Raw genomic sequence first — 27,264 nt, 5'->3', positions numbered from 1 at the left:
CTCACAGGACTGAGGAGAGGGCAGCAGTGAGGGGGGAGGGGCAGGACAGCTAAGGGGAGGCACTGGGGGAGGAGTCAGCTGCCTTCCCATTATCAGGGGCCTGCAGGCATGTGCCTCCCGTGCCTTATGGTAAATCCGGCCCTGCAGGGAAGTATAATTACCCCCATTATACACATCTCTGGTGCACTATCCAGCCACTCACAGGACTGAGGAGAGGGCAGCAGTGAGGGGGGAGGGGCAGGACAGCTAAGGGGGAGGCACTGGGGGAGGAGTCAGCTGCCTTCCCATTATCAGGCGCCTGCAGGCATGTGCCTCCCCTGCCTTATGGTAAATCCGGCCCTGCAGGGAAGTATAATTACCCCCATTATACACATCTCTGGTGTACTATCCAGCCACTCACAGGACTGAGGAGAGGGCAGCAGTGAGGGGGGAGGGGCAGGACAGCTAAGGGGGAGGCACTGGGGGAGGAGTCAGCTGCCTTCCCATTATCAGGGGCCTGCAGGCATGTGCCTACCCTGCCTTATGGTAAATCCGGCCCTGCAGGGAAGTATAATTACCCCCATTATACACATCTCTGGTGTACTATCCAGCCACTCACAGGAGAGGGCAGCAGTGAGGGGGGAGGGGCAGGACAGCTAAGGGGAGGCACTGGGGGAGGAGTCAGCTGCCTTCCCATTATCAGGGGCCTGCAGGCATGTGCCTCCCGTGCCTTATGGTAAATCCGGCCCTGCAGGGAAGTATAATTACCCCCATTATACACATCTCTGGTGCACTATCCAGCCACTCACAGGACTGAGGAGAGGGCAGCAGTGAGGGGGGAGGGGCAGGACAGCTAAGGGGAGGCACTGGGGGAGGAGTCAGCTGCCTTCCCATTATCAGGCGCCTGCAGGCATGTGCCTCCTGTGCCTTATGGTAAATCCGGCCCTGCAGGGAAGTATAATTACCCCCATTATACACATCTCTGGTGTACTATCCAGCCACTCACAGGACTGAGGAGAGGGCAGCAGTGAGGGGGGAGGGGCAGGACAGCTAAGGGGAGGCACTGGGGGAGGAGTCAGCTGCCTTCCCATTATCAGGGGCCTGCAGGCATGTGCCTACCCTGCCTTATGGTAAATCCGGCCCTGCAGGGAAGTATAATTACCCCCATTATACACATCTCTGGTGTACTATCCAGCCACTCACAGGACTGAGGAGAGGGCAGCAGTGAGGGGGGAGGGGCAGGACAGCTAAGGGGGAGGCACTGGGGGAGGAGTCAGCTGCCTTCCCTTCATCAGGGGCCTGCAGGCATGTGCCTACCCTGCCTTATGGTAAATCCGGCCCTGCAGGGAAGTATAATTACCCCCATTATACACATCTCTGGTGCACTATCCAGCCACTCACAGGACTGAGGAGAGGGCAGCAGTGAGGGGGGAGGGGCAGGACAGCTAAGGGGAGGCACTGGGGGAGGAGTCAGCTGCCTTCCCATTATCAGGGGCCTGCAGGCATGTGCCTCCCGTGCCTTATGGTAAATCCGGCCCTGCAGGGAAGTATAATTACCCCCATTATACACATCTCTGGTGCACTATCCAGCCACTCACAGGACTGAGGAGAGGGCAGCAGTGAGGGGGGAGGGGCAGGACAGCTAAGGGGGAGGCACTGGGGGAGGAGTCAGCTGCCTTCCCATTATCAGGCGCCTGCAGGCATGTGCCTCCCTTGCCTTATGGTAAATCCGGCCCTGCAGGGAAGTATAATTACCCCCATTATACACATCTCTGGTGTACTATCCAGCCACTCACAGGACTGAGGAGAGGGCAGCAGTGAGGGGGGAGGGGCAGGACAGCTAAGGGGGAGGCACTGGGGGAGGAGTCAGCTGCCTTCCCATTATCAGGGGCCTGCAGGCATGTGCCTACCCTGCCTTATGGTAAATCCGGCCCTGCAGGGAAGTATAATTACCCCCATTATACACATCTCTGGTGTACTATCCAGCCACTCACAGGAGAGGGCAGCAGTGAGGGGGGAGGGGCAGGACAGCTAAGGGGAGGCACTGGGGGAGGAGTCAGCTGCCTTCCCATTATCAGGGGCCTGCAGGCATGTGCCTCCCCTGCCTTATGGTAAATCCGGCCCTGCAGGGAAGTATAATTACCCCCATTATACACATCTCTGGTGTACTATCCAGCCACTCACAGGACTGAGGAGAGGGCAGCAGTGAGGGGGGAGGGGCAGGACAGCTAAGGGGTGGGGTACTGGGGGAGGAGTCAGCTGCCTTCCCATTATCAGGGGCCTGCAGGCATGTGCCTACCCTGCCTTATGGTAAATCCGGCCCTGCAGGGAAGTATAATTACCCCCATTATACACATCTCTGGTGCACTATCCAGCCACTCACAGGACTGAAGAGAGGGCAGCAGTGAGGGGGGAGGGGCAGGACAGCTAAGGGGAGGCACTGGGGGAGGAGTCAGCTGCCTTCCCATTATCAGGGGCCTGCAGGCATGTGCCTCCACTGCCTTATGGTAAATCCGGCCCTGCAGGGAAGTATAAATACCCCCATTATACACATCTCTGGTGCACTATCCAGCCACTCACAGGAGAGGGCAGCAGTGAGGGGGGAGGGGCAGGACAGCTAAGGGGAGGCACTGGGGGAGGAGTCAGCTGCCTTCCCATTATCAGGGGCCTGCAGGCATGTGCCTCCCGTGCCTTATGGTAAATCCGGCCCTGCAGGGAAGTATAATTACCCCCATTATACACATCTCTGGTGCACTATCCAGCCACTCACAGGACTGAGGAGAGGGCAGCAGTGAGGGGGGAGGGGCAGGACAGCTAAGGGGAGGCACTGGGGGAGGAGTCAGCTGCCTTCCCATTATCAGGGGCCTGCAGGCATGTGCCTACCCTGCCTTATGGTAAATCCGGCCCTGCAGGGAAGTATAAATACCCCCATTATACACATCTCTGGTGTACTATCCAGCCACTCACAGGACTGAGGAGAGGGCAGCAGTGAGGGGGGAGGGGCAGGACAGCTAAGGGGGAGGCACTGGGGGAGGAGTCAGCTGCCTTCCCAATATCAGGGGCCTGCAGGCATGTGCCTCCCGTGCCTTATGGTAAATCCGGCCCTGCAGGGAAGTATAAATACCCCCATTATACACATCTCTGGTGCACTATCCAGCCACTCACAGGAGAGGGCAGCAGTGAGGGGGGAGGGGCAGGACAGCTAAGGGGAGGCACTGGGGGAGGAGTCAGCTGCCTTCCCATTATCAGGCGCCTGCAGGCATGTGCCTACCCTGCCTTATGGTAAATCCGGCCCTGCAGGGAAGTATAATTACCCCCATTATACACATCTCTGGTGCACTATCCAGCCACTCACAGGACTGAGGAGAGGGCAGCAGTGAGGGGGGAGGGGCAGGACAGCTAAGGGGAGGCACTGGGGGAGGAGTCAGCTGCCTTCCCATTATCAGGGGCCTGCAGGCATGTGCCTCCCGTGCCTTATGGTAAATCCGGCCCTGCAGGGAAGTATAATTACCCCCATTATACACATCTCTGGTGTACTATCCAGCCACTCACAGGACTGAGGAGAGGGCAGCAGTGAGGGGGGAGGGGCAGGACAGCTAAGGGGGAGGCACTGGGGGAGGAGTCAGCTGCCTTCCCATTATCAGGGGCCTGCAGGCATGTGCCTCCCGTGCCTTATGGTAAATCCGGCCCTGCAGGGAAGTATAAATACCCCCATTATACACATCTCTGGTGCACTATCCAGCCACTCACAGGACTGAGGAGAGGGCAGCAGTGAGGGGGGAGGGGCAGGACAGCTAAGGGGAGGCACTGGGGGAGGAGTCAGCTGCCTTCCCATTATCAGGGGCCGGCAGGCATGTGCCTACCCTGCCTTATGGTAAATCCGGCCCTGCAGGGAAGTATAATTACCCCCATTATACACATCTCTGGTGTACTATCCAGCCACTCACAGGACTGAGGAGAGGGCAGCAGTGAGGGGGGAGGGGCAGGACAGCTAAGGGGGAGGCACTGGGGGAGGAGTCAGCTGCCTTCCCATTATCAGGGGCCTGCAGGCATGTGCATCCCGTGCCTTATGGTAAATCCGGCCCTGCAGGGAAGTATAAATACCCCCATTATACACATCTCTGGTGTACTATCCAGCCACTCACAGGACTGAGGAGAGGGCAGCAGTGAGGGGGGAGGGGCAGGACAGCTAAGGGGGAGGCACTGGGGGAGGAGTCAGCTGCCTTCCCATTATCAGGGGCCTGCAGGCATGTGCCTATTTGCCTTATGGTAAATCCGGCCCTGCAGGGAAGTATAATTACCCCCATTATACACATCTCTGGTGCACTATCCAGCCACTCACAGGAGAGGGCAGCAGTGAGGGGGGAGGGGCAGGACAGCTAAGGGGAGGCACTGGGGGAGGAGTCAGCTGCCTTCCCATTATCAGGGGCCTGCAGGCATGTGCCTACCCTGCCTTATGGTAAATCCGGCCCTGCAGGGAAGTATAATTACCCCCATTATACACATCTCTGGTGTACTATCCAGCCACTCACAGGACTGAGGAGAGGGCAGCAGTGAGGGGGGAGGGGCAGGACAGCTAAGGGGAGGCACTGGGGGAGGAGTCAGCTGCCTTCCCATTATCAGGCGCCTGCAGGCATGTGCCTCCTGTGCCTTATGGTAAATCCGGCCCTGCAGGGAAGTATAATTACCCCCATTATACACAGCTCTGGTGCACTATCCAGCCACTCACAGGACTGAGGAGAGGGCAGCAGTGAGGGGGGAGGGGCAGGACAGCTAAGGGGAGGCACTGGGGGAGGAGTCAGCTGCCTTCCCATTATCAGGCGCCTGCAGGCATGTGCCTCCTGTGCCTTATGGTAAATCCGGCCCTGCAGGGAAGTATAATTACCCCCATTATACACATCTCTGGTGTACTATCCAGCCACTCACAGGACTGAGGAGAGGGCAGCAGTGAGGGGGGAGGGGCAGGACAGCTAAGGGGAGGCACTGGGGGAGGAGTCAGCTGCCTTCCCATTATCAGGGGCCTGCAGGCATGTGCCTACCCTGCCTTATGGTAAATCCGGCCCTGCAGGGAAGTATAATTACCCCCATTATACACATCTCTGGTGCACTATCCAGCCACTCACAGGACTGAGGAGAGGGCAGCAGTGAGGGGGGAGGGGCAGGACAGCTAAGGGGAGGCACTGGGGGAGGAGTCAGCTGCCTTCCCATTATCAGGGGCCTGCAGGCATGTGCCTACCCTGCCTTATGGTAAATCCGGCCCTGCAGGGAAGTATAATTACCCCCATTATACACATCTCTGGTGTACTATCCAGCCACTCACAGGACTGAGGAGAGGGCAGCAGTGAGGGGGGAGGGGCAGGACAGCTAAGGGGGAGGCACTGGGGGAGGAGTCAGCTGCCTTCCCATTATCAGGCGCCTGCAGGCATGTGCCTACCCTGCCTTATGGTAAATCCGGCCCTGCAGGGAAGTATAATTACCCCCATTATACACATCTCTGGTGTACTATCCAGCCACTCACAGGACTGAGGAGAGGGCAGCAGTGAGGGGGGAGGGGCAGGACAGCTAAGGGGAGGCACTGGGGGAGGAGTCAGCTGCCTTCCCATTATCAGGGGCCTGCAGGCATGTGCCTCCTGTGCCTTATGGTAAATCCGGCCCTGCAGGGAAGTATAATTACCCCCATTATACACATCTCTGGTGCACTATCCAGCCACTCACAGGACTGAGGAGAGGGCAGCAGTGAGGGGGGAGGGGCAGGACAGCTAAGGGGAGGCACTGGGGGAGGAGTCAGCTGCCTTCCCATTATCAGGGGCCTGCAGGCATGTGCCTACCCTGCCTTATGGTAAATCCGGCCCTGCAGGGAAGTATAATTACCCCCATTATACACATCTCTGGTGTACTATCCAGCCACTCACAGGACTGAGGAGAGGGCAGCAGTGAGGGGGGAGGGGCAGGACAGCTAAGGGGGAGGCACTGGGGGAGGAGTCAGCTGCCTTCCCTTCATCAGGGGCCTGCAGGCATGTGCCTACCCTGCCTTATGGTAAATCCGGCCCTGCAGGGAAGTATAATTACCCCCATTATACACATCTCTGGTGCACTATCCAGCCACTCACAGGACTGAGGAGAGGGCAGCAGTGAGGGGGGAGGGGCAGGACAGCTAAGGGGAGGCACTGGGGGAGGAGTCAGCTGCCTTCCCATTATCAGGGGCCTGCAGGCATGTGCCTCCCGTGCCTTATGGTAAATCCGGCCCTGCAGGGAAGTATAATTACCCCCATTATACACATCTCTGGTGCACTATCCAGCCACTCACAGGACTGAGGAGAGGGCAGCAGTGAGGGGGGAGGGGCAGGACAGCTAAGGGGGAGGCACTGGGGGAGGAGTCAGCTGCCTTCCCATTATCAGGCGCCTGCAGGCATGTGCCTCCCCTGCCTTATGGTAAATCCGGCCCTGCAGGGAAGTATAATTACCCCCATTATACACATCTCTGGTGTACTATCCAGCCACTCACAGGACTGAGGAGAGGGCAGCAGTGAGGGGGGAGGGGCAGGACAGCTAAGGGGGAGGCACTGGGGGAGGAGTCAGCTGCCTTCCCATTATCAGGGGCCTGCAGGCATGTGCCTACCCTGCCTTATGGTAAATCCGGCCCTGCAGGGAAGTATAATTACCCCCATTATACACATCTCTGGTGTACTATCCAGCCACTCACAGGAGAGGGCAGCAGTGAGGGGGGAGGGGCAGGACAGCTAAGGGGAGGCACTGGGGGAGGAGTCAGCTGCCTTCCCATTATCAGGGGCCTGCAGGCATGTGCCTCCCGTGCCTTATGGTAAATCCGGCCCTGCAGGGAAGTATAATTACCCCCATTATACACATCTCTGGTGCACTATCCAGCCACTCACAGGACTGAGGAGAGGGCAGCAGTGAGGGGGGAGGGGCAGGACAGCTAAGGGGAGGCACTGGGGGAGGAGTCAGCTGCCTTCCCATTATCAGGCGCCTGCAGGCATGTGCCTCCTGTGCCTTATGGTAAATCCGGCCCTGCAGGGAAGTATAATTACCCCCATTATACACATCTCTGGTGTACTATCCAGCCACTCACAGGACTGAGGAGAGGGCAGCAGTGAGGGGGGAGGGGCAGGACAGCTAAGGGGAGGCACTGGGGGAGGAGTCAGCTGCCTTCCCATTATCAGGGGCCTGCAGGCATGTGCCTACCTTGCCTTATGGTAAATCCGGCCCTGCAGGGAAGTATAATTACCCCCATTATACACATCTCTGGTGTACTATCCAGCCACTCACAGGACTGAGGAGAGGGCAGCAGTGAGGGGGGAGGGGCAGGACAGCTAAGGGGGAGGCACTGGGGGAGGAGTCAGCTGCCTTCCCTTCATCAGGGGCCTGCAGGCATGTGCCTACCCTGCCTTATGGTAAATCCGGCCCTGCAGGGAAGTATAATTACCCCCATTATACACATCTCTGGTGCACTATCCAGCCACTCACAGGACTGAGGAGAGGGCAGCAGTGAGGGGGGAGGGGCAGGACAGCTAAGGGGAGGCACTGGGGGAGGAGTCAGCTGCCTTCCCATTATCAGGGGCCTGCAGGCATGTGCCTCCCGTGCCTTATGGTAAATCCGGCCCTGCAGGGAAGTATAATTACCCCCATTATACACATCTCTGGTGCACTATCCAGCCACTCACAGGACTGAGGAGAGGGCAGCAGTGAGGGGGGAGGGGCAGGACAGCTAAGGGGGAGGCACTGGGGGAGGAGTCAGCTGCCTTCCCATTATCAGGCGCCTGCAGGCATGTGCCTCCCCTGCCTTATGGTAAATCCGGCCCTGCAGGGAAGTATAATTACCCCCATTATACACATCTCTGGTGTACTATCCAGCCACTCACAGGACTGAGGAGAGGGCAGCAGTGAGGGGGGAGGGGCAGGACAGCTAAGGGGGAGGCACTGGGGGAGGAGTCAGCTGCCTTCCCATTATCAGGGGCCTGCAGGCATGTGCCTACTCTGCCTTATGGTAAATCCGGCCCTGCAGGGAAGTATAATTACCCCCATTATACACATCTCTGGTGTACTATCCAGCCACTCACAGGAGAGGGCAGCAGTGAGGGGGGAGGGGCAGGACAGCTAAGGGGAGGCACTGGGGGAGGAGTCAGCTGCCTTCCCATTATCAGGGGCCTGCAGGCATGTGCCTCCTGTGCCTTATGGTAAATCCGGCCCTGCAGGGAAGTATAATTACCCCCATTATACACATCTCTGGTGCACTATCCAGCCACTCACAGGACTGAGGAGAGGGCAGCAGTGAGGGGGGAGGGGCAGGACAGCTAAGGGGAGGCACTGGGGGAGGAGTCAGCTGCCTTCCCATTATCAGGGGCCTGCAGGCATGTGCCTCCCCTGCCTTATGGTAAATCCGGCCCTGCAGGGAAGTATAATTACCCCCATTATACACATCTCTGGTGTACTATCCAGCCACTCACAGGACTGAGGAGAGGGCAGCAGTGAGGGGGGAGGGGCAGGACAGCTAAGGGGTGGGGTACTGGGGGAGGAGTCAGCTGCCTTCCCATTATCAGGGGCCTGCAGGCATGTGCCTACCCTGCCTTATGGTAAATCCGGCCCTGCAGGGAAGTATAATTACCCCCATTATACACATCTCTGGTGCACTATCCAGCCACTCACAGGACTGAAGAGAGGGCAGCAGTGAGGGGGGAGGGGCAGGACAGCTAAGGGGAGGCACTGGGGGAGGAGTCAGCTGCCTTCCCATTATCAGGGGCCTGCAGGCATGTGCCTCCACTGCCTTATGGTAAATCCGGCCCTGCAGGGAAGTATAAATACCCCCATTATACACATCTCTGGTGCACTATCCAGCCACTCACAGGAGAGGGAAGCAGTGAGGGGGGAGGGGCAGGACAGCTAAGGGGAGGCACTGGGGGAGGAGTCAGCTGCCTTCCCATTATCAGGGGCCTGCAGGCATGTGCCTCCCGTGCCTTATGGTAAATCCGGCCCTGCAGGGAAGTATAATTACCCCCATTATACACATCTCTGGTGCACTATCCAGCCACTCACAGGACTGAGGAGAGGGCAGCAGTGAGGGGGGAGGGGCAGGACAGCTAAGGGGAGGCACTGGGGGAGGAGTCAGCTGCCTTCCCATTATCAGGGGCCTGCAGGCATGTGCCTACCCTGCCTTATGGTAAATCCGGCCCTGCAGGGAAGTATAAATACCCCCATTATACACATCTCTGGTGTACTATCCAGCCACTCACAGGACTGAGGAGAGGGCAGCAGTGAGGGGGGAGGGGCAGGACAGCTAAGGGGGAGGCACTGGGGGAGGAGTCAGCTGCCTTCCCAATATCAGGGGCCTGCAGGCATGTGCCTCCCGTGCCTTATGGTAAATCCGGCCCTGCAGGGAAGTATAAATACCCCCATTATACACATCTCTGGTGCACTATCCAGCCACTCACAGGAGAGGGCAGCAGTGAGGGGGGAGGGGCAGGACAGCTAAGGGGAGGCACTGGGGGAGGAGTCAGCTGCCTTCCCATTATCAGGCGCCTGCAGGCATGTGCCTACCCTGCCTTATGGTAAATCCGGCCCTGCAGGGAAGTATAATTACCCCCATTATACACATCTCTGGTGCACTATCCAGCCACTCACAGGACTGAGGAGAGGGCAGCAGTGAGGGGGGAGGGGCAGGACAGCTAAGGGGAGGCACTGGGGGAGGAGTCAGCTGCCTTCCCATTATCAGGGGCCTGCAGGCATGTGCCTCCCGTGCCTTATGGTAAATCCGGCCCTGCAGGGAAGTATAATTACCCCCATTATACACATCTCTGGTGTACTATCCAGCCACTCACAGGACTGAGGAGAGGGCAGCAGTGAGGGGGGAGGGGCAGGACAGCTAAGGGGGAGGCACTGGGGGAGGAGTCAGCTGCCTTCCCATTATCAGGGGCCTGCAGGCATGTGCCTCCCGTGCCTTATGGTAAATCCGGCCCTGCAGGGAAGTATAAATACCCCCATTATACACATCTCTGGTGCACTATCCAGCCACTCACAGGACTGAGGAGAGGGCAGCAGTGAGGGGGGAGGGGCAGGACAGCTAAGGGGAGGCACTGGGGGAGGAGTCAGCTGCCTTCCCATTATCAGGGGCCGGCAGGCATGTGCCTACCCTGCCTTATGGTAAATCCGGCCCTGCAGGGAAGTATAATTACCCCCATTATACACATCTCTGGTGTACTATCCAGCCACTCACAGGACTGAGGAGAGGGCAGCAGTGAGGGGGGAGGGGCAGGACAGCTAAGGGGGAGGCACTGGGGGAGGAGTCAGCTGCCTTCCCATTATCAGGGGCCTGCAGGCATGTGCATCCTGTGCCTTATGGTAAATCCGGCCCTGCAGGGAAGTATAAATACCCCCATTATACACATCTCTGGTGTACTATCCAGCCACTCACAGGACTGAGGAGAGGGCAGCAGTGAGGGGGGAGGGGCAGGACAGCTAAGGGGGAGGCACTGGGGGAGGAGTCAGCTGCCTTCCCATTATCAGGGGCCTGCAGGCATGTGCCTACCCTGCCTTATGGTAAATCCGGCCCTGCAGGGAAGTATAAATACCCCCATTATACACATCTCTGGTGCACTATCCAGCCACTCACAGGACTGAGGAGAGGGCAGCAGTGAGGGGGGAGGGGCAGGACAGCTAAGGGGAGGCACTGGGGGAGGAGTCAGCTGCCTTCCCATTATCAGGGGCCTGCAGGCATGTGCCTACCCTGCCTTATGGTAAATCCGGCCCTGCAGGGAAGTATAATTACCCCCATTATACACATCTCTGGTGTACTATCCAGCCACTCACAGGAGAGGGCAGCAGTGAGGGGGGAGGGGCAGGACAGCTAAGGGGAGGCACTGGGGGAGGAGTCAGCTGCCTTCCCATTATCAGGCGCCTGCAGGCATGTGCCTCCCGTGCCTTATGGTAAATCCGGCCCTGCAGGGAAGTATAATTACCCCCATTATACACATCTCTGGTGCACTATCCAGCCACTCACAGGACTGAGGAGAGGGCAGCAGTGAGGGGGGAGGGGCAGGACAGCTAAGGGGAGGCACTGGGGGAGGAGTCAGCTGCCTTCCCATTATCAGGGGCCTGCAGGCATGTGCCTACCCTGCCTTATGGTAAATCCGGCCCTGCAGGGAAGTATAATTACCCCCATTATACACATCTCTGGTGTACTATCCAGCCACTCACAGGACTGAGGAGAGGGCAGCAGTGAGGGGGGAGGGGCAGGACAGCTAAGGGGAGGCACTGGGGGAGGAGTCAGCTGCCTTCCCATTATCAGGGGCCTGCAGGCATGTGCATCCCGTGCCTTATGGTAAATCCGGCCCTGCAGGGAAGTATAATTACCCCCATTATACACATCTCTGGTGCACTATCCAGCCACTCACAGGAGAGGGCAGCAGTGAGGGGGGAGGGGCAGGACAGCTAAGGGGAGGCACTGGGGGAGGAGTCAGCTGCCTTCCCATTATCAGGCGCCTGCAGGCATGTGCCTCCTGTGCCTTATGGTAAATCCGGCCCTGCAGGGAAGTATAATTACCCCCATTATACACATCTCTGGTGTACTATCCAGCCACTCACAGGACTGAGGAGAGGGCAGCAGTGAGGGGGGAGGGGCAGGACAGCTAAGGGGAGGCACTGGGGGAGGAGTCAGCTGCCTTCCCATTATCAGGGGCCTGCAGGCATGTGCCTACTCTGCCTTATGGTAAATCCGGCCCTGCAGGGAAGTATAATTACCCCCATTATACACATCTCTGGTGTACTATCCAGCCACTCACAGGACTGAGGAGAGGGCAGCAGTGAGGGGGGAGGGGCAGGACAGCTAAGGGGGAGGCACTGGGGGAGGAGTCAGCTGCCTTCCCATTATCAGGGGCCTGCAGGCATGTGCCTACCCTGCCTTATGGTAAATCCGGCCCTGCAGGGAAGTATAATTACCCCCATTATACACATCTCTGGTGCACTATCCAGCCACTCACAGGACTGAGGAGAGGGCAGCAGTGAGGGGGGAGGGGCAGGACAGCTAAGGGGAGGCACTGGGGGAGGAGTCAGCTGCCTTCCCATTATCAGGGGCCTGCAGGCATGTGCCTACCCTGCCTTATGGTAAATCCGGCCCTGCAGGGAAGTATAATTACCCCCATTATACACATCTCTGGTGTACTATCCAGCCACTCACAGGACTGAGGAGAGGGCAGCAGTGAGGGGGGAGGGGAGAGAGAGAGGAGGGGCGGGGCAGCTGAGGGATACACCGCAGGAAGGATACATTATAGGAGGATTCACGCGTCACTTCCGCCCTGAGCTGACATGGCGGCCGGACAGTGTTCCGCTCTCAGAGGTGACGTCACCGCGTCCTGCGTTGCGCCTGGCTGCGTTACCACAGCAACCAGATTGCCTTACCGACGCCCGGAGAGCCTTCCCGTCCCCACAGCGCTGCCTGCCCGGGAGAGAGAGAGAGAGAGCGGAGCCCCCACCATCCCCCCCCGGACCCAGAGAGACCCCCCTCCCTCCACCAGCACCGGAGAGATGCAGCTGAAGCACCTGAAGACGCTGCTCCCCCCTCAGGTGTGTCCCCTGTGCTGCTGCCCCTCCCCCCTGCCTAATACTGACCTAACCCCCCCCCCCCCCCCCCCCCCCACACACACACACACCTCCCAATACTGACCTACCTCATCCCCTGCCTAATACTGACCTATCCCCCCCTCCCCCCCCTCTCCTCCAACACTACCCTCCTCACCCCAGCCTCACCTAACCTCCCTCTCCCAATACTGACCTACCCCTCAGGTGTGTCCCCTGTGTGCTGCCCCTCCCCCCCTGTCTAATACTGACCTACCCCCCCCCCCCCCCACACACACACACACCTCCCAATACTGACCTACCCCATCCCCTGCCTAATACTGACCTATCCCCCCCCCCCCCCCCACACACACACACACACCTCCCAATACTGACCTACCTCATCCCCTGCCTAATACTGACCTATCCCCCCCTCCCCCCCCTCTCCTCCAACACTACCCTCCTCACCCCAGCCTCACCTAACCTCCCTCTCCCAATACTGACCTACCCCTCAGGTGTGTCCCCTGTGTGCTGCCCCTCCCCCCCTGTCTAATACTGACCTACCCCCCCCCCCCCCCACACACACACACACCTCCCAATACTGACCTACCCCATCCCCTGCCTAATACTGACCTATCCCCCCCCCCCCCCACACACACACACACCTCCCAATACTGACCTACCCCATCCCCTGCCTAATACTGACCTAACCCTAACACTACCCTCCACCAATCACCTGCCTAACACTACCCTCCCCCTGCCCAATACTGACCTACCTCCCCCCCCCCCCACTCACACACACTTCCCAGTACTGACCTACCCCATCCCCTGCCTAATACTGACCTAACCCCCCCCCCCCCCCCCAACACTACCCTCCAGCCATCATTTGCCCTACACTACCCTCCCCCTGCCCAATACTGACCTACCCCATCCCCTGCCTAATACTGACCTAACCCCCCCCCCCCCCCCACACACACACACACACACACACACACACACACACACACACACCTCCCAATACTGACCTACCCCATCCCCTGCCTAATACTGACCTTCCTCATCCCCTGCCTAATACTGACCTATCCCTAACACTACCCTCCACCAATCACCTGCCTAACACTACCCTCCCCCTGCCCAATACTGACCTACCCCATCCCCTGCCTAATACTGACCTACCCCCCCCCCCCCCCACACACACACACACACACACACCTCCCAATACTGACCTACCCCATCCCCTGCCTAATACTGACCTTCCTCATCCCCTGCCTAATACTGACCTATCCCTAACACTACCCTCCACCAATCACCTGCCTAACACTACCCTACCCCTGCCCAATACTGACCTACCCCATCCCCTGCCTAATACTGACCTAACCCCCCCCCCCCCACACACACACACCTCCCAATACTGACCTACCCCATCCCCTGCCTAATACTGACCTATCCCTAACACTACCCTCCACCAATCACCTGCCTAACACTACCCTCCCCCTGCCCAATACTGACCTACCCCATCCCCTGCCTAATACTGACCTAACCCCCCCCCCCCCCCACACACACACACACACACACCTCCCAATACTGACCTACCCCATCCCCTGCCTAATACTGACCTTCCTCATCCCCTGCCTAATACTGACCTATCCCTAACACTACCCTCCACCAATCACCTGCCTAACACTACCCTCCCCCTGCCCAATACTGACCTACCCCATCCCCTGCCTAATACTGACCTAACCCCCCCCCCCCCCCCCCCCCCCCCACACACACACACACACACACCTCCCAATACTGACCTACCCCATCCCCTGCCTAATACTGACCTTCCTCATCCCCTGCCTAATACTGACCTATCCCTAACACTACCCTCCACCAATCACCTGCCTAACACTACCCTCCCCCTGCCCAATACTGACCTACCCCATCCCCTGCCTAATACTGACCTCACCCCCCCCCCCCCACACACACACACACACACCTCCCAATACTGACCTACCCCATCCCCTGCCTAATACTGACCTATCCCTAACACTACCCTCCACCAATCACCTGCCTAACACTACCCTCCCCCTGCCCAATACTGACCTACCCCATCCCCTGCCTAATACTGACCTATCCCTAACACTACCCTCCACCAATCACCTGCCTAACACTACCCTCCCCCTGCCCAATACTGACCTACCCCATCCCCTGCCTAATACTGACCTAACCCCCCCCCCCCACACACACACACACACACACCTCCCAATACTGACCTACCCCATCCCCTGCCTAATACTGACCTATCCCTAACACTACCCTCCACCAATCACCTGCCTAACACTACCCTCCCCCTGCCCAATACTGACCTACCCCCATCCCCTGCCTAATACTGACCTAACCCCCCCCCCCCCCCCCCCCCACACACACACACACACACCTCCCAATACTGACCTACCCCATCCCCTGCCTAATACTGACCTTCCTCATCCCCTGCCTAATACTGACCTATCCCTAACACTACCCTCCACCAATCACCTGCCTAACACTACCCTCCCCCTGCCCAATACTGACCTACCCCATCCCCTGCCTAATACTGACCTAACCCCCCCCCCCCCCCCCCACACACACACACACACACACACACACCTCCCAATACTGACCTACCCCATCCCCTGCCTAATACTGACCTATCCCTAACACTACCCTCCACCAATCACCTGCCTAACACTACCCTCCCCCTGCCCAATACTGACCTACCCCATCCCCTGCCTAATACTGACCTAACCCCCCCCCCCCCCCCACACACACACACACACACACACACCTCCCAATACTGACCTACCCCATCCCCTGCCTAATACTGACCTATCCCTAACACTACCCTCCACCAATCACCTGCCTAACACTACCCTCCCCCTGCCCAATACTGACCTACCCCATCCCCTGCCTAATACTGACCTAACCCCCCCCCCCCCACACACACACACACACCTCCCAATACTGACCTACCCCATCCCCTGCCTAATACTGACCTATCCCTAACACTACCCTCCACCAATTACCTGCCTAACACTACCCTCCCCCTGCCCAATACTGACCTACCCCATCCCCTGCCTAATACTGACCTATCCCTAACACTACCCTCCACCAATCACCTGCCTAACACTACCCTCCCCCTGCCCAATACTGACCTACCCCATCCCCTGCCTAATACTGACCTAACCCCCCCCCCCCCCCCCCCCCCCACACACACACACACACACACACACACACACACACACACACACCTCCCAATACTGACCTACCCCATCCCCTGCCTAATACTGACCTATCCCTAACACTACCCTCCACCAATCACCTGCCTAACACTACCCTCCCCCTGCCCAATACTGACCTACCCCATCCCCTGCCTAATACTGACCTAACCCCCCCCCCCCCCCCCCCCCACACACACACACACACACACACACACACACACACACCTCCCAATACTGACCTACCCCATCCCCTGCCTAATACTGACCTATCCCTAACACTACCCTCCACCAATCACCTGCCTAACACTACCCTCCCCCTGCCCAATACTGACCTACCCCATCCCCTGCCTAATACTGACCTATCCCTAACACTACCCTCCACCAATCACCTGCCTAACACTACCCTCCCCCTGCCCAATACTGACCTACCCCATCCCCTGCCTAATACTGACCTAACCCCCCCCCCCCCCCCCCACACACACACACACACACACACACACACACACCTCCCAATACTGACCTACCCCATCCCCTGCCTAATACTGACCTTCCTCATCCCCTGCCTAATACTGACCTATCCCTAACACTACCCTCCACCAATCACCTGCCTAACACTACCCTCCCCCTGCCCAATACTGACCTACCCCATCCCCTGCCTAATACTGACCTAACCCCCCCCCCCCCCCCCCCACACACACACACACACACACACACCTCCCAATACTGACCTACCCCATCCCCTGCCTAATACTGACCTATCCCTAACACTACCCTCCACCAATCACCTGCCTAACACTACCCTCCCCCTGCCCAATACTGACCTACCCCATCCCCTGCCTAATACTGACCTAACCCCCCCCCCACACACACACACACACACACACACACCTCCCAATACTGACCTACCCCATCCCCTGCCTAATACTGACCTATCCCTAACACTACCCTCCACCAATCACCTGCCTAACACTACCCTCCCCCTGCCCAATACTGACCTACCCCATCCCCTGCCTAATACTGACCTAACCCCCCCCCCCCCACACACACACACACACCTCCCAATACTGACCTACCCCATCCCCTGCCTAATACTGACCTATCCCTAACACTACCCTCCACCAATTACCTGCCTAACACTACCCTCCCCCTGCCCAATACTGACCTACCCCATCCCCTGCCTAATACTGACCTATCCCTAACACTACCCTCCACCAATCACCTGCCTAACACTACCCTCCCCCTGCCCAATACTGACCTACCCCATCCCCTGCCTAATACTGACCTAACCCCCCCCCCCCCCCCCCCACACACACACACACACACACACACACACACACACACACACACACACACACACACACACCTCCCAATACTGACCTACCCCATCCCCTGCCTAATACTGACCTATCCCTAACACTACCCTCCACCAATCACCTGCCTAACACTACCCTCCCCCTGCCCAATACTGACCTACCCCATCCCCTGCCTAATACTGACCTAACCCCCCCCCCCCCCCCCCACACACACACACACACACACACACACACACACACACACACACACACACCTCCCAATACTGACCTACCCCATCCCCTGCCTAATACTGACCTATCCCTAACACTACCCTCCACCAATCACCTGCCTAACACTACCCTCCCCCTGCCCAATACTGACCTACCCCATCCCCTGCCTAATACTGACCTATCCCTAACACTACCCTCCACCAATCACCTGCCTAACACTACCCTCCCCCTGCCCAATACTGACCTACCCCATCCCCTGCCTAATACTGACCTAACCCCCCCCCCCCCCCCCCCACACACACACACACACACACCTCCCAATACTGACCTACCCCATCCCCTGCCTAATACTGACCTATCCCTAACGCTACCCTCCACCAATCACCTGCCTAACACTACCCTCCCCCTGCCCAATACTGACCTACCCCATCCCCTGCCTAATACTGACCTAACCCCCCCCCCCCCCCCCCCCCACACACACACACACACACACACACACACACACACACACACACACACACACACACACACACACACACACACACCTCCCAATACTGACCTACCCCATCCCCTGCCTAATACTGACCTTCCTCATCCCCTGCCTAATACTGACCTATCCCTAACACTACCCTCCACCAATCACCTGCCTAACACTACCCTCCCCCTGCCCAATACTGACCTACCCCATCCCCTGCCTAATACTGACCTAACCCCCCCCCCCACCCCCACACACACACACACACACACACACACACACACCTCCCAATACTGACCTACCCCATCCCCTGCCTAATACTGACCTTCCTCATCCCCTGCCTAATACTGACCTATCCCTAACACTACCCTCCACCAATCACCTGCCTAACACTACCCTCCCCCTGCCCAATACTGACCTACCCCATCCCCTGCCTAATACTGACCTAACCCCCCCCCCCCCCCCCCACACACACACACACACACACACACACACACACACCTCCCAATACTGACCTACCCCATCCCCTGCCTAATACTGACCTTCCTCATCCCCTGCCTAATACTGACCTATCCCTAACACTACCCTCCACCAATCACCTGCCTAACACTACCCTCCCCCTGCCCAATACTGACCTACCCCATCCCCTGCCTAATACTGACCTAACCCCCCCCCCCCCACACACACACACACACACACACCTACCTCCCAATACTGACCTACCCCATCCCCTGCCTAATACTGACCTACCCCCCCCCCCCCACACACACACACACACCTCCCAATACTGACCTACCCCATCCCCTGCCTAATACTGACCTTCCTCATCCCCTGCCTAATACTGACCTATCCCTAACACTACCCTCCACCAATCACCTGCCTAACACTACCCTCCCCCTGCCCAATACTGACCTACCCCATCCCCTGCCTAATACTGACCTAACCCCCCCCCCCCCCCCCCCCACACACACACACACACACCTCCCAATACTGACCTACCCCATCCCCTGCCTAATACTGACCTATCCCTAACACTACCCTCCACCAATCACCTGCCTAACACTACCCTCCCCCTGCCCAATACTGACCTACCCCATCCCCTGCCTAATACTGACCTAACCCCCCCCCCCCACACACACACACACACACACACACACACACACACACACACACACACACACACACACACACACACACACACACACCTCCCAATACTGACCTACCCCATCCCCTGCCTAATACTGACCTATCCCTAACACTACCCTCCACCAATCACCTGCCTAACACTACCCTCCCCCTGCCCAATACTGACCTACCCCATCCCCTGCCTAATACTGACCTAACCCCCCCCCCCCCCCCCCCCCCCCCCCCCCACACACACACACACACACACACACACACACACACACACACACACACACACACACACACACACACACACACACCTCCCAATACTGACCTACCCCATCCCCTGCCTAATACTGACCTATCCCTAACACTACCCTCCACCAATCACCTGCCTAACACTACCCTCCCCCTGCCCAATACTGACCTACCCCATCCCCTGCCTAATACTGACCTATCCCTAACACTACCCTCCACCAATCACCTGCCTAACACTACCCTCCCCCTGCCCAATACTGACCTACCCCATCCCCTGCCTAATACTGACCTAACCCCCCCCCCTCCCCCCCCCCCCCCCCCCACACACACACACACACACACACACCTCCCAATACTGACCTACCCCATCCCCTGCCTAATACTGACCTATCCCTAACACTACCCTCCACCAATCACCTGCCTAACACTACCCTCCCCCTGCCCAATACTGACCTACCCCATCCCCTGCCTAATACTGACCTAACCCCCCCCCCCCCCCCCCCCCCCCACACACACACACACACACACACACACACACACACACACACACACACACCTCCCAATACTGACCTACCCCATCCCCTGCCTAATACTGACCTATCCCTAACTCTACCCTCCACCAATCACCTGCCTAACACTACCCTCCCCCTGCCCAATACTGACCTACCCCATCCCCTGCCTAATACTGACCTATCCCTAACACTACCCTCCACCAATCACCTGCCTAACACTACCCTCCCCCTGCCCAATACTGACCTACCCCATCCCCTGCCTAATACTGACCTAACCCCCCCCCCCCCCCCCCACACACACACACACACACACACACACACACACACACACACACACACACCTCCCAATACTGACCTACCCCATCCCCTGCCTAATACTGACCTATCCCTAACGCTACCCTCCACCAATCACCTGCCTAACACTACCCTCCCCCTGCCCAATACTGACCTACCCCATCCCCTGCCTAATACTGACCTAACCCCCCCCCCCCCCCACACACACACACACACACACACACACACACACCTCCCAATACTGACCTACCCCATCCCCTGCCTAATACTGACCTTCCTCATCCCCTGCCTAATACTGACCTATCCCTAACACTACCCTCCACCAATCACCTGCCTAACACTACCCTCCCCCTGCCCAATACTGACCTACCCCATCCCCTGCCTAATACTGACCTAACCCCTCCCCCCCACCCACACACGCACACACACACACACACACACACACCTCCCAATACTGACCTACCCCATCCCCTGCCTAATACTGACCTTCCTCATCCCCTGCCTAATACTGACCTATCCCTAACACTACCCTCCACCAATCACCTGCCTAACACTACCCTCCCCCTGCCCAATACTGACCTACCCCATCCCCTGCCTAATACTGACCTAACCCCCCCCCCCCCCCCCCCCCCCCCACACACACACACACACACACACCTCCCAATACTGACCTACCCCATCCCCTGCCTAATACTGACCTATCCCTAACACTACCCTCCACCAATCACCTGCCTAACACTACCCTCCCCCTGCCCAATACTGACCTACCCCATCCCCTGCCTAATACTGACCTAACCCCCCCCCCCCCCCCCCCCCCACACACACACACACACACACACACACCTCCCAATACTGACCTACCCCATCCCCTGCCTAATACTGACCTTCCTCATCCCCTGCCTAATACTGACCTATCCCTAACACTACCCTCCACCAATCACCTGCCTAACACTACCCTCCCCCTGCCCAATACTGACCTACCCCATCCCCTGCCTAATACTGACCTAACCCCCCCCCCCCCCCCCCCCACACACACACACACACACACACCTCCCAATACTGACCTACCCCATCCCCTGCCTAATACTGACCTATCCCTAACACTACCCTCCACCAATCACCTGCCTAACACTACCCTCCCCCTGCCCAATACTGACCTACCCCATCCCCTGCCTAATACTGACCTACCCCCCCCCCCCCCCCACACACACACACCTCCCAATACTGACCTACCCCATCCCCTGCCTAATACTGACCTTCCTCATCCCCTGCCTAATACTGACCTATCCCTAACACTACCCTCCACCAATCACCTGCCTAACACTACCCTCCCCCTGCCCAATACTGACCTACCCCATCCCCTGCCTAATACTGACCTAACCCCCCCCCCACACACACACACACACACACACACACACACACACACACACACACACACACACACACACACACACCTCCCAATACTGACCTACCCCATCCCCTGCTTAATACTGACCTAACCCCCCCCCCCCCCCACACACACACACACCTCCCAATACTGACCTACCCCATCCCCTGCTTTATACTGACCTAACCCCCCCACACACACACACACACACACACACACCTCCCAATACTGACCTACCCCATCCCCTGCCTAATACTGACCTAACCCCCCCCCCCACACACACACACACACACACACACCTCCCAATACTGACCTACCCCACCCCCTGCCCAATACTGACCTATCCCTAACACTACTCTCCACCCATCACCTGCCTAACACTATCCTCCGGCCATGGAGGTAGTGTTAGGCAGAGGATGGGGTGAGGTTAGTGTTGGGCATGAGATGGGTGGAGAGTAGTGTTAGGCAGGGGATGGGTGGGGGTCCTCAGCCTGAGAAGACCATCACACAGCAGCTCTTGTGGTGTGACATGGAGGTCCTCAGCCTGAGAAGACCATCACACAGCAGCTATTGTGGTGGGACATGGAGGTCCTCAGCCTGAGAAGACCATCACACAGCAGCTCTTGTGGTGTGACATGGAGGTCCTCAGCCTGAGAAGACCATCACACAGCAGCTCTTGTGGTGTGACATGGAGGTCCTCTATCCTGAGAAGACCATCACACAGCAGCTCTTGTGGTGTGACATGGAGGTCCTCTATCCTGAGAAGACCATCACACAGCAGCTCTTGTGGTGTGACATGGAGGTCCTCAGCCTGAGAAGACCATCACACAGCAGCTCTTGTGGTGGGACATGGAGGTCCTCAGCCTGAGAAGACCATCACACAGCAGCTCTTGTGGTGGGATATGGAGGTCCTCAGCCTGAGAAGCCCATCACACAGCAGCTCTTGTGGTGTGACATGGAGGTCCTCTATCCTGAGAAGACCATCACACAGCAGCTCTTGTGCTGTGACATGGAGGTCCTCAGCCTGAGAAGACCATCACACAGCAGCTCTTGTGGTGGGATTTGGAGGTCCTCAGCCTGAGAAGACCATCACACAGCAGCTCTTGTGGTGTGACATGGAGGTCCTCTATCCTGAGAAGACCATCACACAGCAGCTCTTGTGGTGTGACATGGAGGTCCTCAGCCTGAGAAGACCATCACACAGCAGCTCTTGTGGTGTGATATGGAGGTCCTCAGCCTGAGAAGACCATCACACAGCAGCTCTTGTGGCGTGACATGGAGGTCCTCAGCCTGAGAAGACCATCACACAGCAGCTCTTGTGGCGGGATATGGAGGTCCTCAGCCTGAGAAGACCATCACACAGCAGCTCTTGTGGTGTGACCTGGAGGTCCTCAGCCTGAGAAGACCATCACACAGCAGCTCTTGTGGTGTGACATGGAGGTCCTCTATCCTGAGAAGACCATCACACAGCAGCTCTTGTGGTGTGACATGGAGGTCCTCTATCCTGAGAAGACCATCACACAGCAGCTCTTGTGGTGTGACATGGAGGTCCTCAGCCTGAGAAGACCATCACACAGCAGCTCTTGTGGTGGGACATGGAGGTCCTCAGCCTGAGAAGACCATCACACAGCAGCTCTTGTGGTGGGATATGGAGGTCCTCAGCCTGAGAAGACCATCACACAGCAGCTCTTGTGGTGTGACATGGAGGTCCTCTATCCTGAGAAGACCATCACACAGCAGCTCTTGTGCTGTGACATGGAGGTCCTCAGCCTGAGAAGACCATCACACAGCAGCTCTTGTGGTGGGATTTGGAGGTCCTCAGCCTGAGAAGACCATCACACAGCAGCTCTTGTGGTGTGACATGGAGGTCCTCTATCCTGAGAAGACCATCACACAGCAGCTCTTGTGGTGTGACATGGAGGTCCTCAGCCTGAGAAGACCATCACACAGTAGCTCTTGTGGTGTGATATGGAGGTCCTCAGCCTGAGAAGACCATCACACAGCAGCTCTTGTGGTGTGACATGGAGGTCCTCAGCCTGAGAAGACCATCACACAGCAGCTCTTGTGGTGTGACATGGAGGTCCTCTATTCTGAGAAGACCATCACACAGCAGCTCTTGTGGTGTGACATGGAGGTCCTCTATCCTGAGAAGACCATCACACAGCAGCTCTTGTGGTGTGACATGGAGGTCCTCAGCCTGAGAAGACCATCACACAGCAGCTCTTGTGGTGGGACATGGAGGTCCTCTATCCTGAGAAGACCATCACACAGCAGCTCTTGTGGTGTGACATGGAGGTCCTCTATCCTGAGAAGACCATCACACAGCAGCTCTTGTGGTGTGACCTGGAGGTCCTCTATCCTGAGAAGACAATCACACAGCCGCTCTTGTGGTGTGACATGGAGGTCCTCAGCCTGAGAAGACCATCACACAGCAGCTCTTGTGGTGTGACATGGAGGTCCTCAGCCTGAGAAGACCATCACACAGCAGCTCTTGTGGTGGAATATGGAGGTCCTCAGCCTGAGAAGACCATCACACAGCAGCTCTTGTGGCGTGACATGGAGGTCCTCAGCCTGAGAAGACCATCACACAGCAGCTCTTGTGGCGGGATATGGAGGTCCTCAGCCTGAGAAGACCATCACACAGCAGCTCTTGTGGTGTGACCTGGAGGTCCTCAGCCTGAGAAGACCATCACACAGCAGCTCTTGTGGTGTGACATGGAGGTCCTCTATCCTGAGAAGACCATCACACAGCAGCTCTTGTGGTGTGACATGGAGGTCCTCTATCCTGAGAAGACCATCACACAGCAGCTCTTGTGGTGTGACATGGAGGTCCTCAGCCTGAGAAGACCATCACACAGCAGCTCTTGTGGTGGGACATGGAGGTCCTCAGCCTGAGAAGACCATCACACAGCAGCTCTTGTGGTGGGATATGGAGGTCCTCAGCCTGAGAAGACCATCACACAGCAGCTCTTGTGGTGTGACATGGAGGTCCTCTATCCTGAGAAGACCATCACACAGCAGCTCTTGTGCTGTGACATGGAGGTCCTCAGCCTGAGAAGACCATCACACAGCAGCTCTTGTGGTGGGATTTGGAGGTCCTCAGCCTGAGAAGACCATCACACAGCAGCTCTTGTGGTGTGACATGGAGGTCCTCTATCCTGAGAAGACCATCACACAGCAGCTCTTGTGGTGTGACATGGAGGTCCTCAGCCTGAGAAGACCATCACACAGTAGCTCTTGTGGTGTGATATGGAGGTCCTCAGCCTGAGAAGACCATCACACAGCAGCTCTTGTGGTGTGACATGGAGGTCCTCAGCCTGAGAAGACCATCACACAGCAGCTCTTGTGGTGTGACATGGAGGTCCTCTATTCTGAGAAGACCATCACACAGCAGCTCTTGTGGTGTGACATGGAGGTCCTCTATCCTGAGAAGACCATCACACAGCAGCTCTTGTGGTGTGACATGGAGGTCCTCAGCCTGAGAAGACCATCACACAGCAGCTCTTGTGGTGGGACATGGAGGTCCTCTATCCTGAGAAGACCATCACACAGCAGCTCTTGTGGTGTGACATGGAGGTCCTCTATCCTGAGAAGACCATCACACAGCAGCTCTTGTGGTGTGACCTGGAGGTCCTCTATCCTGAGAAGACCATCACACAGCCGCTCTTGTGGTGTGACATGGAGGTCCTCAGCCTGAGAAGACCATCACACAGCAGCTCTTGTGGTGTGACATGGAGGTCCTCAGCCTGAGAAGACCATCACACAGCAGCTCTTGTGGTGGAATATGGAGGTCCTCAGCCTGAGAAGACCATCACACAGCAGCTCTTGTGGTGTGACATGGAGGTCCTCTATTCTGAGAAGACCATCACACAGCAGCTCTTGTGGCGGGATATGGAGGTCCTCAGCCTGAGAAGACCATCACACAGCAGCTCTTGTGGTGGGATATGGAGGTCCTCAGCCTGAGAAGACCATCACACAGCAGCTCTTGTGGTGTGACATGGAGGTCCTCTATCCTGAGAAGACCATCACACAGCAGCTCTTGTGGTGTGACATGGAGGTCCTCTATCCTGAGAAGACCATCACACAGCAGCGCTTGTGGTGACATGGAGGTCCTCAGCCTGAGAAGACCATCACACAGCAGCTCTTGTGGTGTGACATGGAGGTCCTCTATCCTGAGAAGACCATCACACAGTAGCTCTTGTGGTGTGACATGGAGGTCCTCAGAATGAGAAGACCATCACACAGCAGCTCTTGTGGTGTGACTTGGAGGTCCTCTATCCTGAGAAGACCATCACACAGCAGCTCTTGTGGTGTGACATGGAGGTCCTCAGAATGAGAAGACCATCACACAGCAGCTCTTGTGGTGTGACTTGGAGGTCCTCAGAATGAGAAGACCATCACACAGCAGCTCTTGTGGTGTGACATGGAGGTCCTCTATCCTGAGAAGACCATCACACAGCAACTCTTGTGGTGTGACATGGAGGTCCTCTATCCTGAGAAGACCATCACACAGCAGCTCTTGTGTTGTGACATGGGGGTCCTCAGCCTCAGAAGACCATCACACAGCAGCTCTTGTGGTGTGACATGGGGGTCCTCAGCCTGAGAAGACCATCACACAGCAGCTCTTCTGGTGTGATAATGAGGTCCTCAGCCCGAGAAGACCATCACACAGCAGCTCTTGTGGTGTGAGATGGAGGTCCTCAGCCTGAGAAGACCATCACACAGCAGCTCCTATGGTGTGAGATGGAGGTCCTTAGCCTGAGAAGACCACCACACAGCAGCTCTTGTGGCATGACATGGAGATCCTCAGCCTCAGAAGACCATCAAGACCATCACAGATTAGCTGGGGATCTTTAGAATGAGAAGGCCATCACACAGCAGCTCTGGTATTGGGGTGATGAGGTGGATGGTATCAGTATAAAGTTTGGAATTGGTGTGATGGGGATGGGATGAGGACAGGGTGTGGTATTGGGGTGACGGGTGAATGGGATGAGGACCAGGTGTGGTATTGAGGTGACGGGTGGATGGGATGAGGACCAGGTGTGGTATTGGGGTGACAGGGTAAAGTTGGAATGGCAGGTTGTGGCGAGATGATATACATTCTGATGTGGTCACTAGTTGCTTTCTTCTTTCATCATTGCAGGATGGAGCAGCGAAGGTGACATGTATGGCCTGGTCACAGAATAATGCAAAGTTTGCAGTGTGTACGGTGGACAGGGTGATCCTCCTATATGATGAACATGGAGAGAGAAGAGACAAGTTCTCCACAAAGCCTGCTGATGCCAAGGTGATTATTCCTGGAACCCAGGTGACCACGTGCCAGCACGCCCCTCCTCAACCATCTCCCAGCACGCCCCTCCTCAACCATCTCCCAGCACGCCCCTCCTCAACCATCTCCCAGCACGCCCCTCCTCAACCATCTCCCAGCACGCCCCTCCTCAACCATCTCCCAGCACGCCCCTCCTCAACCATCTCCCAGCACGCCCCTCCTCAACCATCTCCCAGCACGCCCCTCCTCAACCATCTCCCAGCACGCCCCTCCTCAACCATCTCCCAGCACGCCCCTCCTCAACCATCTCCCAGCACGCCCCTCCTCAACCATCTCCCAGCACGCCCCTCCTCAACCATCTCCCAGCACGCCCCTCCTCAACCATCTCCCAGCACGCCCCTCCTCAACCATCTCCCAGCACGCCCCTCCTCAACCATCTCCCAGCACGCCCCTCCTCAACCATCTCCCAGCACGCCCCTCCTCAACCATCTCCCAGCACGCCCCTCCTCCTCCACCATCTCCCAGCACGCCCCTCCTCCTCCACCATCTCCCAGCACGCCCCTCCTCAACCATCTCCCAGCACGCCCCTCCTCCTCCACCATCTCCCAGCACGCCCCTCCTCCTCCACCATCTCCC

At 57.4% G+C, this 27,264-nt stretch overlaps 1 protein-coding gene across 1 annotated transcript in view; it reads left to right on the top strand.

Annotated features, from left to right (window-relative positions):
* The first annotated feature begins 12,289 nt into the window (after positions 1 to 12,289).
* The window catches only part of IFT172 (intraflagellar transport 172), a 619,018-nt gene continuing 604,043 nt past the window's right edge, over positions 12,290 to 27,264 (top strand). Inside the window, exons 1-2 of the mRNA XM_068279802.1 lie at positions 12,290 to 12,552; positions 26,503 to 26,646. Coding sequence (XP_068135903.1) covers positions 12,295 to 12,552; positions 26,503 to 26,646 — 402 coding nt within the window. The 5' untranslated portion in view covers positions 12,290 to 12,294. The remainder of the gene's footprint in view (positions 12,553 to 26,502; positions 26,647 to 27,264) is intronic.

This window comes from Hyperolius riggenbachi, chromosome 4, assembly GCF_040937935.1.
Source record: "Hyperolius riggenbachi isolate aHypRig1 chromosome 4, aHypRig1.pri, whole genome shotgun sequence".
Taxonomy (NCBI): Eukaryota; Metazoa; Chordata; class Amphibia; order Anura; family Hyperoliidae; genus Hyperolius; species Hyperolius riggenbachi.
The sequence above is the reverse complement of the archived record's forward strand: the minus strand, read 5'-3'. Positions and strand labels throughout refer to the sequence as shown.